General features: G+C 37.5%; 1 protein-coding gene across 1 annotated transcript in view; it reads right to left on the bottom strand.

The window, feature by feature from the left end:
- Positions 1–1,655: 1,655 nt before the first annotated feature.
- The window catches only part of toc (toucan), a 109,512-nt gene continuing 95,682 nt past the window's right edge, over positions 1,656–15,485 (bottom strand). Inside the window, exons 6-12 of the mRNA XM_089731645.1 lie at positions 9,466–9,671; positions 8,661–8,793; positions 8,448–8,578; positions 7,677–7,982; positions 6,296–6,595; positions 4,320–4,555; positions 1,656–3,488 (exon numbers count right to left, since the gene is read on the bottom strand). Coding sequence (XP_089587771.1) covers positions 3,272–3,488; positions 4,320–4,555; positions 6,296–6,595; positions 7,677–7,982; positions 8,448–8,578; positions 8,661–8,793; positions 9,466–9,671 — 1,529 coding nt within the window. The 3' untranslated portion in view covers positions 1,656–3,271. The remainder of the gene's footprint in view (positions 3,489–4,319; positions 4,556–6,295; positions 6,596–7,676; positions 7,983–8,447; positions 8,579–8,660; positions 8,794–9,465; positions 9,672–15,485) is intronic.

Below are 15,485 nucleotides of genomic sequence, written 5' to 3'. Positions count from 1 at the left end.
TATAGTTCGAAAATTCATCACACATTCCTTTAAGAGGTCATTCGCTTATTTCAGAAAACATCGTCGCGGTCATAATGCCGTTTGATTCATTTATCGTTCAGCTATGGTATGAGAATTGATTCAAAAATACTACATACTCATTCTAACAAATAATATTCAGGAGGCACACTCGTGATGAAGAAACTCCCTCTCATACAGAGCCGCAATTTTTTTCTTTACTTAAATTGCTGGTGACAGATTGTATTTTAATCTGTCGGACATTATTAATGATGAATTTAGTTTTGTTATGCTTAGGCAGCACACGAACCTATAATCTGTTCATTAAGTTAAGTGCATTTTAAGTATATTGGTGTGTAAGCAGTAATCTATATATATATATAAAAATGAAACCCGTTTTCCGTTGTCACGACTTAACATGAAAACGGCTTGACCGATTTGGCTAATTTTGGTCTTGAATTATTTGTTGAAGTCCAGAGAAGGTTTAAAAGGTTAGCTAAATATAAAAATATTCGGAATTAAATAAAAATAATAATTTTGTTTTTCCTTTGATGTGTCCCCCGTCGGACGGATTCCTTTTGTTTGTTTTAAGTTTATCTTAAACAAAAGTTTAGGTCTTTTATTTATCGATTGAGGCACTACGAAGTCTGCCGGGTCATCTAGTGTACAATAGATCTTCATGATGACCTACAATTAGAATCTATACGTACATAAGTATCTGAAGACAGAACGCTTCTTTAGAAACGCTGTCTTATCGTGGCCGCGTCTAACTACGTGACCATCCAACCATTCACCACCACCTGCCACCATTCCCGTTGAATTCGACGAAGAGTTCGAAGTGCAACCTAGCCCATAGACACAACCCATTGAGTTTCTCGCCGGATCTTTGGAGCGGGTCGCGATTCCGATGCGGTGGTGGATTCAACGACTTACAGCTCTTACTAGGCCTGGAGTTAGCAAATTTTCTCAGGTTGAGCCCGTAAGCTCACCTATGCGTCATAGTGTAACTGGTATAGGCCTTTACACCACCAACGATTAGATAGGGAAAAAGTGTGTAAATGAAATACTTGAAAAAAATTATATTTTAAAGAATCTAGCTGTAGGATTGAAATGATTTTAATAGACCTAGAAATATATATTTTTTTGCGCATCAAATATGGTTATTTGCCTATCATTTATGTATAAAGCAGTTATTGTCGTTTAGTCACGCTTGCCTTTCAAGCGTCGATATGTATATATGGCCTTTTTACAATATATCTAAGAGGTGCCCTATTATGGACAAATATATTCTAACCAGTTAATTCAAAGTATGTATAATACTACACAAGAAGTGAGTTCTCATATAAGGACACGGACAATTATACTTACGTCACGAAGAGAAAGCTTTATATTGAGTAAGTCATCCTGCTAGTGATGTCATTGTATTCTTTGTAATCACGGACGTGATATTTTGCCACTGTTTCTCATAATTCAGTAAGGCTTATTACGTTTGGAAACGATTTCAAAACCCTGGAAATTAAGCTATAATGAATTGAATTGCCTCCGAATCGTCTAGTATAGTAGTATCACGTTAAAATTAAGCATTTTAAATTATTTCATTACACAAACCATCGACACCCATCAAAGTAAGAGGACAGTGATAAATAAAAACCATAAACTGCTTTAACATACTATTTTATTTTATATTAATATCTTTCGTAATCACGTAATATTATTTCGCTTACAACACTTAATTTGGAATGGTATAATATCTTTAACTTAAAAATAAATAAAAATCATAATTACACAGCTGTTCTCTATCATTCATCTGCAGAATATATTGTGAATGATTTTTAATGCGACAAAGAGTTACACGACTCTTTGGTTTCTCGACTTATTCCATATAACGAGACTTAAAATATTGTAAATTATAAAATAAAAGCGTGTATTTAATTTGAAGAAAGAATATTGTACAAGCTTTTGATTGGCCCTAAGCAAACAGTGTCAAACATGAGACGCTACAATACGGGCCAGAAAATACATTAAACCCTATAAATCTTATAAACGTATTTGTTAATTTTTCATAATTAAAATCGTTATTTTGTACAAAATAATTCAGTGCCAACAACCGCGATAAACTATAATTAAGTTAATATACGAGAACTGAATGTAAAAACAAATATAAATACTTACAATGATTCTAGTACTAGGTAAAATATAGATAACGACTTGCTAGTAACCCTAAATGGGACACAGATTATATTTTCACAAGTTTTTTTTATTAATACATAATTATATAATAATAATAATAATAAACAATTAATATTGCACCAATTAATAAAATTAGAATATAAGTAAGAGGTAAAACAAAGTCGAAGGAAACAGTTAACTTAAAGATTAATTAGAAATAAACATAGTAGAAATTGAGGTGGTATATATAGGAGATTTAGAATATAGGACAAGGTTACATTTAAGCTATTTATTCATTGGCGCAATACACAGGTACATAAACGCGTTTCTTCAGTATAATCAGAAACAAATATCAAAACCGAGGCCCGATAACGGGGAAAGCGATCACTTAGAAATAATTAAGCCTGGAATTATTTCAATGTTTCAAGTAATCACGCAAAGATGCATGTTAATAAATAAAATTCAAACAGGAGAATTTGTTGAATTATATATGTATATATCAACTACTATATTCAAACTATATATATCTAAAAAAAAATCTTTGTATGTATTGTATGTATGCACATACAAATTCACTTCAAGCTAAATTATATTGATAGCGTTCCGAAAGAAGCTAGAGAAGCCCATGGTTATCATAAATACTATGTGAGCTCATTATTTGTCAAGTCATTTTACATCATTATTTCAATTTCGAGAATCGACATCCTTCATTCGTCCTTTCATAAATCATCATTACTTTCATCGTTTGGTTTACGTGCAAAACTCTTATAGTTAACAATCCAGTTGGGTCCCAAGTTTTTATTATAACTATGTTACCGAACTGTGAAAAACGAATACGTACTATCCGGCAAGAATACAACCCTCAGGACCTGGCCTAGTCTTTTAGCGGGAATCCGGCCCCCGCAAAACTTGGTAGCATACTACACGCGCAATGGAAGCACGCGGTCACCGACCTCTAGTTGCTCGAATCACAGAACGTTGAACAGAAGCATTGATACGAAGCACCTTAAGTGAATGTTAGTTCTGGAGACATTCAAGGCAACGTTTCAAATTAGATTTTCCTTTTTTTCATGAACTTGCACAAGTAGAGATCAGTGTCGGCGTTTCAATACTGACGATCGTCGTAAATGTAGATAGCCTCTCCGGCGGACTCCTTTAGCGGGGGCGGGGGCGGTGGGAAGTCGAGATCTCCTGGTCTGAACAGCTTGGATGCGTTGGGCGCCGGGGAGGCGGGCGCCGGCGAGCCACTGGGCGACCCCCCTCCGCGACGCTTCACCCCGCCCGGGGACGACGAAGCGCGGAATGATGACTTCCGAGCTAATCTGATACATTACACAAAATAATTACGATTTTAATAAATACCACGGATATAGCTACGTCGCTATCAGCGATTATGCCTAGAATAGACTTAGGTTTATTTTCAATTTTGCTCTGAAAATTACACTTTTGCATATGGTCAAGTTTTGATGTCTTATGTCACTTAAGCGTAGATAGCAGTTACCAAAGTCGCCAAGTATATACAATCGACATCGTTGCCCCACTTTGTGAAGGCGGCACGACACGAAAACCCTCTTGTCGTGGCCGAATGGTAAACAGTCGACGTCGCCCTAAACACGTCATTACGGATCTTCCCGATCCATTAACGGTGCTTTTAGGTACCTCAAGCACCGGTGACCGTCCTCGCCGAACCCGTCGCTTGCGACGAAGGGCTCGACGAGTAAATTAACCCATATACATAGTTTAGCCCACTGAGTTTCTCCTCGAATCTTCTCAGTGGGTCGCGCTTCCGATCCGGTGGTAGATTCTGCGAAGCATTTTTCTTGCTAGGGCCAGTAAATATTCCGGTTTGAGCCCGTGAGCTCACTTACACGTTAGGGTGAAGCTGAAATAGCCTGTCAAGGCTATCAGCATAGGTAGGGAATGAAAAAAAAAAGTTGTCAAGATTGTAAACGAATTTGTTGAACAGGCTCTGGCCCGCAGTGACGTGGACTTATTATATGCAACCGATAATGTTTCGAAGACTTATATTTAAAAAATCTACAATACGGAACTGGATGGGAGTTACCAATTCAACACTTTTATTACTAAAATCTCATTCATAAATTATCTATTTATTGATTAAGCCAAGAGAGTTTTAAAAGAAATTCACAAACCTAGAGGCGACCTCTTCAGGAGTTTCTTCAATCTCAAGCACCCAGCTTACTGAGTCGTGCTTCTCCACGACACCCTTGACGGCGGGTAACGGAAGAGTGTCAGGCGCGGGGGACACTGCAGGCGAGGGGGGCGAGGGGGGCGGCGGGGAGGTGGACCGCACCGAGTCGCCGGACGACGTGCGCCCGCGGACCGGGGAGCGCTCGATGTAGCCCCCGCCCGCTAACAATGACACCACCTAAACAAAAATATTTGTAGTGATTAATTTTTTAAGCTCAACTTAAAAAATTAAAATATATATAGTATTTTTATTATAGTACTAGCTGTACCCACCTGCTTCAATAGGCATTTAAAATTAACATTATTATTTCTCACCCCCACAAACATTCTCATTATTATAGACCCCGCAACTGGTATAGGGGGTCCAACACTCATATAAAAAATACACTCTAGATTTATATTTATACTAATAATATGTAAATCTACAGTAGTGTTTACGGATGTTCCGTTATAACTACTGAACCATGCATCCGATTGACTTAAAACTTGGTATCCACGTAGAAAATACATGTACTTAATGGATAGGCTAATATTTATATGAGTTTTGGACTTCCTACACCAGTTGCGGGGGCGTTAATGATGAGAATCTTTGTGGGGGTGAGAAATAATAATGTTAACTTTAAATGCCCAGCGAAGCGGACGGGTACAGCTAGTATTAGTATAGATTTACCGAAAAGTGAATAATAAGCAATTTATAGTATGTCTCTTTTCTTCAACCCGTGTCCACCGAATGCTGAGTGTAGGTCTCTTCGAATGCACCCCATTCTCTTCGGTCTCTTGCCTTTCGCATTTCTTACTAACCACTTTGATCAGGTCATCGGTTCACTTCGTTGGCTGTCTGTCCACGTTATGACGTCCAGTACGAGGTCTCCGCTCCAGTATTTTTGTGCCCCACCGATTGTCGGAGCGTATAGTATGTACTTCAAATTAACTATTAGGCCAAAACCAGAGGCCGGCGACATCTAGCACCACCTTATCTCTTTTCGTGGGTGTTGTAAAATGCGATTAAGAGATTCAACGCAGCACAGCTAATTGTGTTCTCTGAGTATAATACTAGCATACTGTGATCGACCACTAGGACTTACAGCGATAGAGCGTATTGGTATTACCACAATCTTTGCTATTTCTGCCGCGATGCAGTGCAGCTTTTTTTTTTTTTTTTTTTATATAAATATAAATATTTACTAACAATCACGCCCCGTTAACTGGTCCCGTGCTAAGTTCGTAAAGAACTTGTGTTACAAGTACCAGATAACGGAAATAAATATAATATTTTTATTATACACATACATATATTTAATATACACCCATAACCCTGGCAAGACATTTATATTTATCATACAAATATCTTCCCTTGGCGGGAATCGAACCCGCGACCCCCTTGTGTAGTGACCATGTCACTTACCACTATACCAGACGGCCGTTTGAAGTGTGGGACAGCCGTTGTGCAATATCAATGAGATTTCGATCTCACATCTCAAGGTGGATGATGGTATACACATCACACATGTTGTGACATGTTGTGAAGTTTATGGAGCTGAGTATCAGAGCCGGGTCATACAATTACGCAAACAATATAATCGGGATTCGGGTATTCCATTCAATCACTTTACTAATATTGTGTTTTTTTTTGCTTAGATGGGTGGACGAGCTCACAGCCCACCTGGTGTTAAGTGGTTACTGGAGCCCATAGACATCCACAACGTAAATGCGCCACCCACCTTGAGATATAAGTTCTAAGGTCTCAGTATAGTTACAACGGCTGCCTCGCCCTTCGAACCGAAACGCATTACTGCATCACGGCAGAAATAGGCAGGGTGATGGTACCTACCCGCGTGGACTCACAAGAGGTCCTACCACCATTAATTTCATAATTAATTTTTAATTTAAGACTGTTTAACAAATACAGTTTACTAACCTGAGATTTCTGTCTGAGCTTGTATCTGAGCTCTTCATTGAGCGCGGCGAGCCTCGACGCGTGGTCCCGGTCACGAGCAGCGGCGTCGCGCAGCCTCCTGTTGTCGTCGCGTAGTCGCTCGACGTCGCGTTGTCTCGCGGCGGCGCGCTCCCGCAGCTCCTCGGCGGCGTGACGCGCGGCGCGCAACTCCCGCTCGGCCGCCGTGCGTCGCTCGCGTTCCGACGCGAGTTCCGCCCGCGTGTCGCGCAGTGAAGCCATCTCGGCCTGCTTCAACTCGATGACGGCTCGCAGCGATCGAACCTGTATAATTAAAATGAATATGTGTAACAAAATAAGCCCCACTCGACAAGACTACAGAGTTTGCTAAAAATTGCATCAAATTTCACCGTGTTTTTATATAAAAAAATATCAAATTTCACCGTTTTTGTATTGCAAATAAACAGACAGGCTCACTCGGTTTCGTTTGGCTATTACTCAGAAGACATTATAAGGTTAACGAACTGACTATACGTTCTAATTTATACTAATATTATAAAGAGGAAAGAATTGTTGGTTTGTTTGTATTGAATACGCTCCGAAACTACTGAACTGATTTCAAAAATTCTGTCACTGTTTGGAAGTTACACTAATCCTGAATGATATAGGCTATAATCTTTTTTGAAAAAAATTAGATATCCTTACTAAAACTCCAATAATGTAACCCAAGGTTCAAAAAATACCTAAAATCTTATTTACATCGCGTGCCCTGCGAAAACTATTGATGATAGAATAAAATAATGTACGACAACTTTGTAGAACATAGTATTATTTACAAAAAGTGTTGCGATAGCATATATCTAACTATTATAGTAATGCCGCAATAAGTGTTCTTTTATTTAAAAAAATAAAGCAACGCGAAATTTCGTTGAAATTTTTGTTAAAGACCCGAGCGGAGCCAGAGCAGGCCGCTAGTAGGTAATCATTTTACAAAAACGAAAAACGAAAAAAAATTAACGTGTGTAGTCAAATATATTCGAGGGCTGAAAGGCTCTTCGGTTTAAGGGACGTTTCGTTTAATACGCGACATCTTTGTAATTAAAGGTGCGTTTTATTTGGTATTACCATCAACAATTCGATGTTTTTATTTGAACTTCAATTAAGTTTACTCAATTGAAATAGCTGAAGAAGTTTTTTTGATATAATATTTTTTCCAAAATTTAAACTTTAATTGGCTCTCCTGTAAAGTTGCAAAAATATCGCTTAAATCAAATAGGCTTTCACCTCCCGGTAAGATGATAGTAAATAAAGTCACGTAACATATCATTATTGTGTAGTTGCGTCACCGAGACGACCACGGAGCAAGCGTGCGTGGTTTATGATAAAAACAAATTGCAATATTAACCTCGGCCGCTAATTCATTAGCATCGGTACTTAGTTCCTCTTGTGCGTTTAATCGCAATTCGCAGTCTTCCGCCTCACACGAGACCGGGTCGCAGGCCGCATCGCATGTGTTGTAAGACTTCTCGCACGACGAGTAGGCTGACGTGTCCGCCGATCGATCCGACGACGTGTCGTGAGACTGAGCTTCGCGTTCGAGTTCAGCTCGTGCGGCTTCTAATTGTGCCCGTAGCGTGCGCTCGATTTCACCGTGCGCATGCAATCGCGCTCTGCTTTCTGCGACTTCATGTTTCAGGGATTCGATTGTATCCTGTAACAAAAAAAAAGAAACCGATATATTAAACGACACACACACAATTTCGATAATGGAATGGTGTTTTAATAAAATAAATGTTGTGATGTTGTTGACCTAATGGTCACAACAACACAACATGATTTTTATTGAACATTCATTTCTCTCTTCATAATTTTATTTTTATTGTTGATTGTTTTTTTTATAAGTTTCTATATGCAGCTTTTTGTTTTTTTTTTGTTTTTTTTGTCTTAGTTTTAATATTGGCATTAAGCAAGATGTGTTCACACCCAAGAGGGTTAATTCTATAATGTATTATTTTATGTTAATAAATTCAATGTTTATGTGTGCAGATTTTATCCAGTTGTTTTTTTTATGATTGTAGGATTACTGGTGGCCCGGAGGCCTTTCCAGTTTCACCAGGATAGGTGGGCGATAATCCAGTTGTGTGAACTTAATAAAAAAAAAAACATTCGATCTTACCTTAAGCCCTTTGATGTCGTTAGCTAGCGCGGCAACCTCCTCCATATGTGTAGCTTGGAGGCGTGCGTTCGCTTCCTCTTTTGACGACACCTCCACTTCCAGCTCTGAGATCTTGCTCAAGCATTCGGCAACTGTAATTTGTTCATTTTAATTTAAATTTTGTAGGTGTTACCAATTTAAACTTGAGATGTAATAATCGTTTTAAAAACTTACTGGTATCGAGGTCTTTCTGAGCTCTTTGCTGGCGATCTCTGTCGGCACGAGCGGCGCTGCTGCGCTCTGCGGCAGCTACACCACGCCATCGCTCGGCTTCTAGACGCCAGTTTCCGCCGTTCAGTGCGTCCAACTGGAAACCAAAGCGGAAACAAACTATACTTGAGATACTCGTTGTAACTGTACTTGAGATTTACTGGTGGTAGGACCTCTTGTGAGTCCGCGCGGGTAGGTACCATCATCCTGCCTATTTCTGCCGTGAAGCAGTAATGTGTTTCGGCTTGAAGGGCGGGGCAGCCGTTGTAACTATACTTGAGACCTTAGAGCTTATATCTCAAGGTGGGTGGCGCATTTACGTTGTAGATGTCTATGGGCTCCAGTAACCACTTAACACCAGGTAGGCTGTGAGCTCGTCCACCCATCTATGCAATAATTTTTTTTTTTCAATACCTATACAATTTACACAGTGGTTTATTATTCTGAGGTAAGGTGCATAATGTAAGTCTGAATGGATATGTACCACCGTATGGCCTACTTCTGTAACGAAGTAGTCACACAGCACAGTCGTTTCTGTGACAAGGGTGAAAAGGCTGTTTTTAAATACAAATGAGACTCCAACCCCATATCTCCAGTTAGGTGGCGTATTCATACTGTGATGTCTATAGTCCCCTTTACACCGGTTGGACTATGGGCTTCTTCACCCTAATACGCAAAATAATAAACAATAAAAACAAAATCATGTGATAAATAAAGTTTCAATAACACCGTGCAAATCTATAATAAAACACAAACATTCGTTACTAACCCGAAACACCAAGTATTGAACTAAGCAGCCCAAAGCTTCGAATCCTTTAGCGGCATGTGCGAGGGCGACGGCTTGATCGTGTTGTGATGGTAGCAATGTAGACACAGGAACTGTTGCCGGCAAAGGCGGTGGCTGAGCGCGGACCGGTTGGGGTGTTTGCGCTCGCTTGCTTCGTGGCCCTACCGCCGCCGTCACCCGCGGTGGCTCTAAAAAAAATAGTAAATTTCTTGAGCGGCTTCCTTTTAGCTTTATAAGCTTCAAACAATAGCTTCAAATGTCAATACTGTCGTGATCAAAAGAATGTTAAGAAGACTTGTTATAGTTTGTGTCATCAAGTAAATTTTGCTACATATAAAACAAGAAAATGTCTATCAGACTGTTAAAATTCCACAATTTTATTCCTGTACATGTCATATACGCTGTAACGTTTATCGCATTTTTTTTAATTACAATCAATTAATATTGAATTCGTTATAGTTACAAAAGTTTTGTAAAAACGAGATCTTAAACACGATCTAAAAAAATATGGCGATCTTCAGTGCGGATGTTATCGAAAAAAGGATGATACTTTATGTAATATATAAGGCAAAGGCTTTCTAAATTTCGATAATAAAATAGCACAGGCCCTTAGCGATCATCAGACGTCGACTGTGACAAGTGAAATCGCTGGGTGTTTAAGCTTCAAATCACGCATCGATGAATTCTTAAAATGTATGACACAATTAGTACTGTAGTTGTTGAATAACATTACTAGAAAACCACCAAGATTTTTATATATACACAGTATTTGTTTGGTTTTATAATATTTTTCCACTTAAAACCAGGTGGGCTGTGAGCTCGTCCACCCATCTAAGCAATAAAAAATTTTTGAAGTGAAAACTTCTTTAGAATCGTTGTGATTTCAAACCGGATGCAACGGAAAAAACGACAGGTAAGAGACACAAATACAAAAATGTGTAGGATGAATGAGACAGAAATATACATACTATTTAATACAGCGCCATCTGTGAGATTTTTTAATACTAACGTGTGTATGAAAGCTCTTGTAGTGAATTTTAATTTAGGATGATACGTGAAATTAAAATATCAATTCACAGAGGGCGCTACCTTACAATTATTTATTAATGACAAAATTTTACATATACTTAAGACGTTTAGGATAATTGTATTTTAATTTTGGAAGGTTTCACTTCTACCAAGTGTGAATTGCACACATGTTTATTTCAATAAGAAATGTAGTACAAATTTCTGTTGGTTATTTTTACATTTGCAAGAATTCATCTGCGACCTCTTTCTGTCGATACGTCTTTTCGTTCTCGTCTGACCTTATATTACGAACGGCAAAACGCGATTCAAATAAACATCTAAAAACGAATATTAAAAATGAATAACGGTAGACGATACGCCGAAAATAAGCCAAGATCGATTTGGTGGTATTAAAAATATATATATATTTTTATGAATCCGTCCTTTCCCACGCGCTCCATTGAAGATTCTCATTGGTGTTCACGCATCATTACCGCGGCAGCGGTAGACTGCGCCCATTTCCGACATGCGATAATATGTAATATCGAAAAATAAAACATCTCAACTAAGAGCTTTAAAAAAGAATGTACTTTTTGTTTGAATAAAGAATTTCATAATTTACCTCATAATTCCTTTCAGGAAGGATAGTTTAGTATTTATATATCAATATATGTTGTTTGTGAAAAACAAAACTCACGTAAAATGTAAAATAACGTATTACAAATCATTTCCACATTGAAATTATTCGAATACATCATCATATTTCCAAATTAATTATCGTTACTAAAGAATTTATAAGTATGTAGCTAGTGGACGCATGAACTGTAATTATTACGGATGATGTCTCAATAGTAATTTTGTGAATGGACAGAGGGTCAAGCGGCGGGCGGCGCGTGGGCTTCAATTGGGTACCTCATTGTAAGTTCGAATTAACCGTCATTGTATTGTAAGGGCTGGCCATTACATCATTTTACTATTGATCTGATTGACCAGAACTATGATCACAGAAGAACAGTCTTTAATCTAATTACATAAATTAGCGATATCATTGCATACTGACATATTATTGCTTAATAATCAGACAATATTATTGAAATATTCAATATTGCTAGCCCTAAAAGAAAAGTAGTTCAAATCTCAATGGACAACGACAGTTTATACGCCTACGGCTGATTTAAAAAAGACTGAATTATTTAGGTATCATACTCATAAATACGATAGCTAGTACACCAAACGACATCCTACTTTATAATGTAACTAGCTCACTCGGCAAACGTTGTTTTGCTATATAAATTATTTCTAGGAAAGACAAATAACCAAATAACCTAGATACCGACTGCAGCGCCATCTGCCGGACTGATTTATGAATCTAAACCATCCAGGGTGCCACCCAAACGCATACAAAAAAAGGGTGCATGTACTTATGTACGCGCGTAAGAAGTTATACTTTATTTTTATTAAATTTATTTATTTTCTTTTGTTTAAATTTTAATCAATTTGAAAAAAATTCGATTAAACAACATCCTCAAACACGCATATTGGACATCCCTTTTCTTGACATCGTATAAATTCGGTAATTCTCGGTACGGTTCGGAAAGTTCACCTGCGGCTATATTCAGACTCGCCAAGTTACGTCGGTCGTATTGTAATGAGCGATTTAATGGGCAACTTCATTCTGTTAATTTTGTGTCACGGTGCGCACGCATCGTAAAATTTCACTTTCATAAATTTTTCATAACGCGCCTAAAGAAGTATAACTTCAAATTCGGTCCAGCCGCTTAGGAGGAGTTCAGTGACAAACACACGCACAGAAGAAATATATATATGAAGATAATCTTTGTCACATGCGCATTTTATTTCTACTTATTCTACAATGTTAGATACAGTTATCGCTATAGCTGTTGTCTAAAAAAAATTGGCACTACGCCATTCTAACAACATTCGTTCTAGAGTTATCTAATTGCGTGAACAAGGCACCAGGAAGCGTTCAATTAGCCCTTTCATAAATGTATAGAAATCAGAAATTATGATTACTTATCATAAAATAATAGTATATTCTCGGAAGGTTACTATTCAATTTTCTAATTTATTCTACTGGTGGTGGGACCTCTTGTGAGTCCGCACGGGTAGGTACTACCCTGCCTATTTCTGCCGTGAAGCAGTAATGCGTTCCGGTTTGAAGGGTGGGGCAACCGCTGTAACTATACTCAGTTCTTAGAACAGATATCTCAAGGTGGGTGGCAGCATTTACGTTGTAGATGTCTATGGGCTCCGGTAACCACTTAACATCTGGTGGGCCGTGAGCTAGTCCACCCATCTAAGCAATAAAAAAAAATTTATTCAATTTTCAATGAAGCATTACAGTTAGTCTTCTATCGATACGATACGATATCGTTCAGCTGAATACTACTGAATAGTGAATCGGGTTTGACATACAAAAGTGACCGTCCATGTTTGCTACTGAGTTACAGAGCAAACTAGCTGCGCCCGCGGCTTCGCGAGCAACAAAATACAATTATACATTAAAACATAAAAGCGATTAGATCATTCAGCAAGTTGACTAGGTAAGTTAATTTTAGGTGAACATACATACATTCTCTTTTACATACATAGATTAGCCTATATAGATTAGGTACCTATTAGCATCAAGAAAACCTAATTACATTTCAGTTGATCTAAATAGTCTGAATCACAACATCTAAGTAATTGATTCGCGCGATCGCTTCAAACTAAACGGTAACAATACTTAACTACAATCACCAGGCACATTATGATGGAGTGACATTACGATGATGGCGTTCTATTCCCGGTTGACTATTATCAGTATTCCGCTTGCAGAGTAGGGTAACGGACCCGTATAATCACCGTGCTTTGAATACTTACTACTACTCGGGCAACGTAGTATAATTCGGTTGTAAAATGTTGTTGTATCAAGTTCCGCTTAGCCGTACGGAATTTGTATTAAAGCACGTGCTATCTCATTGTTTTGGCCAAAGGACCATTTGTCATGTTTCTGAACGACGTATTTGAATACGATTTACCTCGTGACCTTGCAGACAATTACCAAACCTGAATAACAAACATCCTAAATCAAACTAAATATTGTGAGCTCAATAGTTATTTGTGCAACAAGAGAGCAAAGTTGTTTTTTGTTTCGAGCGCTGATTTTGAGTCCCGAGCAACCGAAGGATTCTATGATTCAAAGAATCCTGAGCGTAGTGAGGGACTCAACAGCACGAGATGCAAAAAACTTTGCTTTCGTGTAGCACACATAACTTTTCATCTCAGCAGTGAGAACACATATTACTTAGGAGACATAGAACTGAACAGGACTAGTTTGAAATAACTATTAAAAAAAATGTAATTTATTTATTACAAATATCTTTAAATTTTAGGGTATTACGCGTTTCCGAACGTGTTTTCTTTGTGGTCGAATTCCAAAATCGAATTTCGAAGGGGTTTGTTTTTTCAATCGCTTTTTTAAATGCGTGTGAAAGAGACAGAGCACAGTAAAATTCGAATGTTTCAAATTTATGGTTGAACAATGTCAATTCGTGTCACTGAAGATTGAAAAATTAAAAAGCTACTTTGACCCACGCTCGAATCAAAATCGCGTTTTGTTCACTGTTGTCTCGAAGCAAAAGCGGCGTGTTTGAGCTACTGAGGTGAAAAACTAATTTCTTTTGGATCTTTAATTTTACTTCTTAACGCGTTTTTTGTTTGACTTGGAAAATGGATTGCTCAACAAAAAAAGTAAAAAAATTGTAAACACGCACATACGATACGTTTTCGTGAAAACTGTATATGTCACTAAGTTGAAAAATCAATTGTTTATATTTGGATCCATTTAAGCAATTCGAATACAGTTCTACATACATCTCATTACTTACACATCTATTTTTGGTATGTATGAACTTTCGCTATAACCCATATGTTTGTCTAGCGTGTCGTGAGATTCACTAATCTAATTTTAGTGGTGTTTGTATGTGTGTCAGGGGGCCGAGACGCATCCCGTCCTATAAGGGTTACCTGCCAAAATACGCCGTGACACATTTAAATATGGAACGGTATTAACAATATTACTGTTATTGAAATCTGCAAAAAAATAATTATTATTTTTCTATTCTAACTCATTAAAATCATTGACACCAATCCGAGTCATTAGTAGTAAAAAGAGGAATAATGAAGAGGAATAAAGAGGAATAATGAGAGAGAGAAAGAATGTATAATGAATTCTTAAACGAAATTACTTTCGAAAAATATAAGCTTTTTATTATAATAACTAAAAAACAGTAAACAAAAATAATATATTTGTGTGCTAAATTAGGAAAAAGTTATCTTCGTAGTCTTTCGATGTTAAAAAACAGCGTATAAAACGTTTGGCATCAAATTAACGTTAATTAGAAAGCTGGGCTAAAGAAACCATCGGTACCGTGAACAGACTACAAACACTAGTATATGTACCTATACGAAGTCCTTGACAGAAAATGCATTTTTTTTATATCGTGAAGCAAAAACTTTGTATCCCTTTTTACGAAAATTGCGCGGACGGAGGAGTATGAAATTTTCCACACTTATAGAGAATATAGAGAAGAAGTGCACAATGCTAATATTTTTTTAAATAATGCATAAAAGATACATTAAATCAATAAAGAAAACATTACACACACTACATACCATGTATTTGACGCACACACGCATGCATACTATTTATTGTCAAACTTTTGTTCTTGACGTCTGTTGTCAAATTGAGAATAGATTAAATAGTGTTTTTGTTAATATTTTTTATAGTATAGTCTTGGCGAAATTTGTGATTATTGAAGTATAAAATACAATCATAATAGTGTACATACTTACAATTCCAATTAATTATAGTCGAATTTCGACTACTGCGGGACCTCTAGTATACATAAATTGCCGTTTCGTACATATTGCGTACACATGACATTCACCAATTTGTAGTGACCCTGTTCATTCTGTTAGCTCACATACAC

This window comes from Bombyx mandarina, chromosome 12 (genome assembly GCF_030267445.1).
Source record: "Bombyx mandarina strain Sakado chromosome 12, ASM3026744v2".
Taxonomy (NCBI): domain Eukaryota; kingdom Metazoa; phylum Arthropoda; class Insecta; order Lepidoptera; family Bombycidae; genus Bombyx; species Bombyx mandarina.
This window is presented reverse-complemented; position numbering and strand designations above follow the sequence as displayed.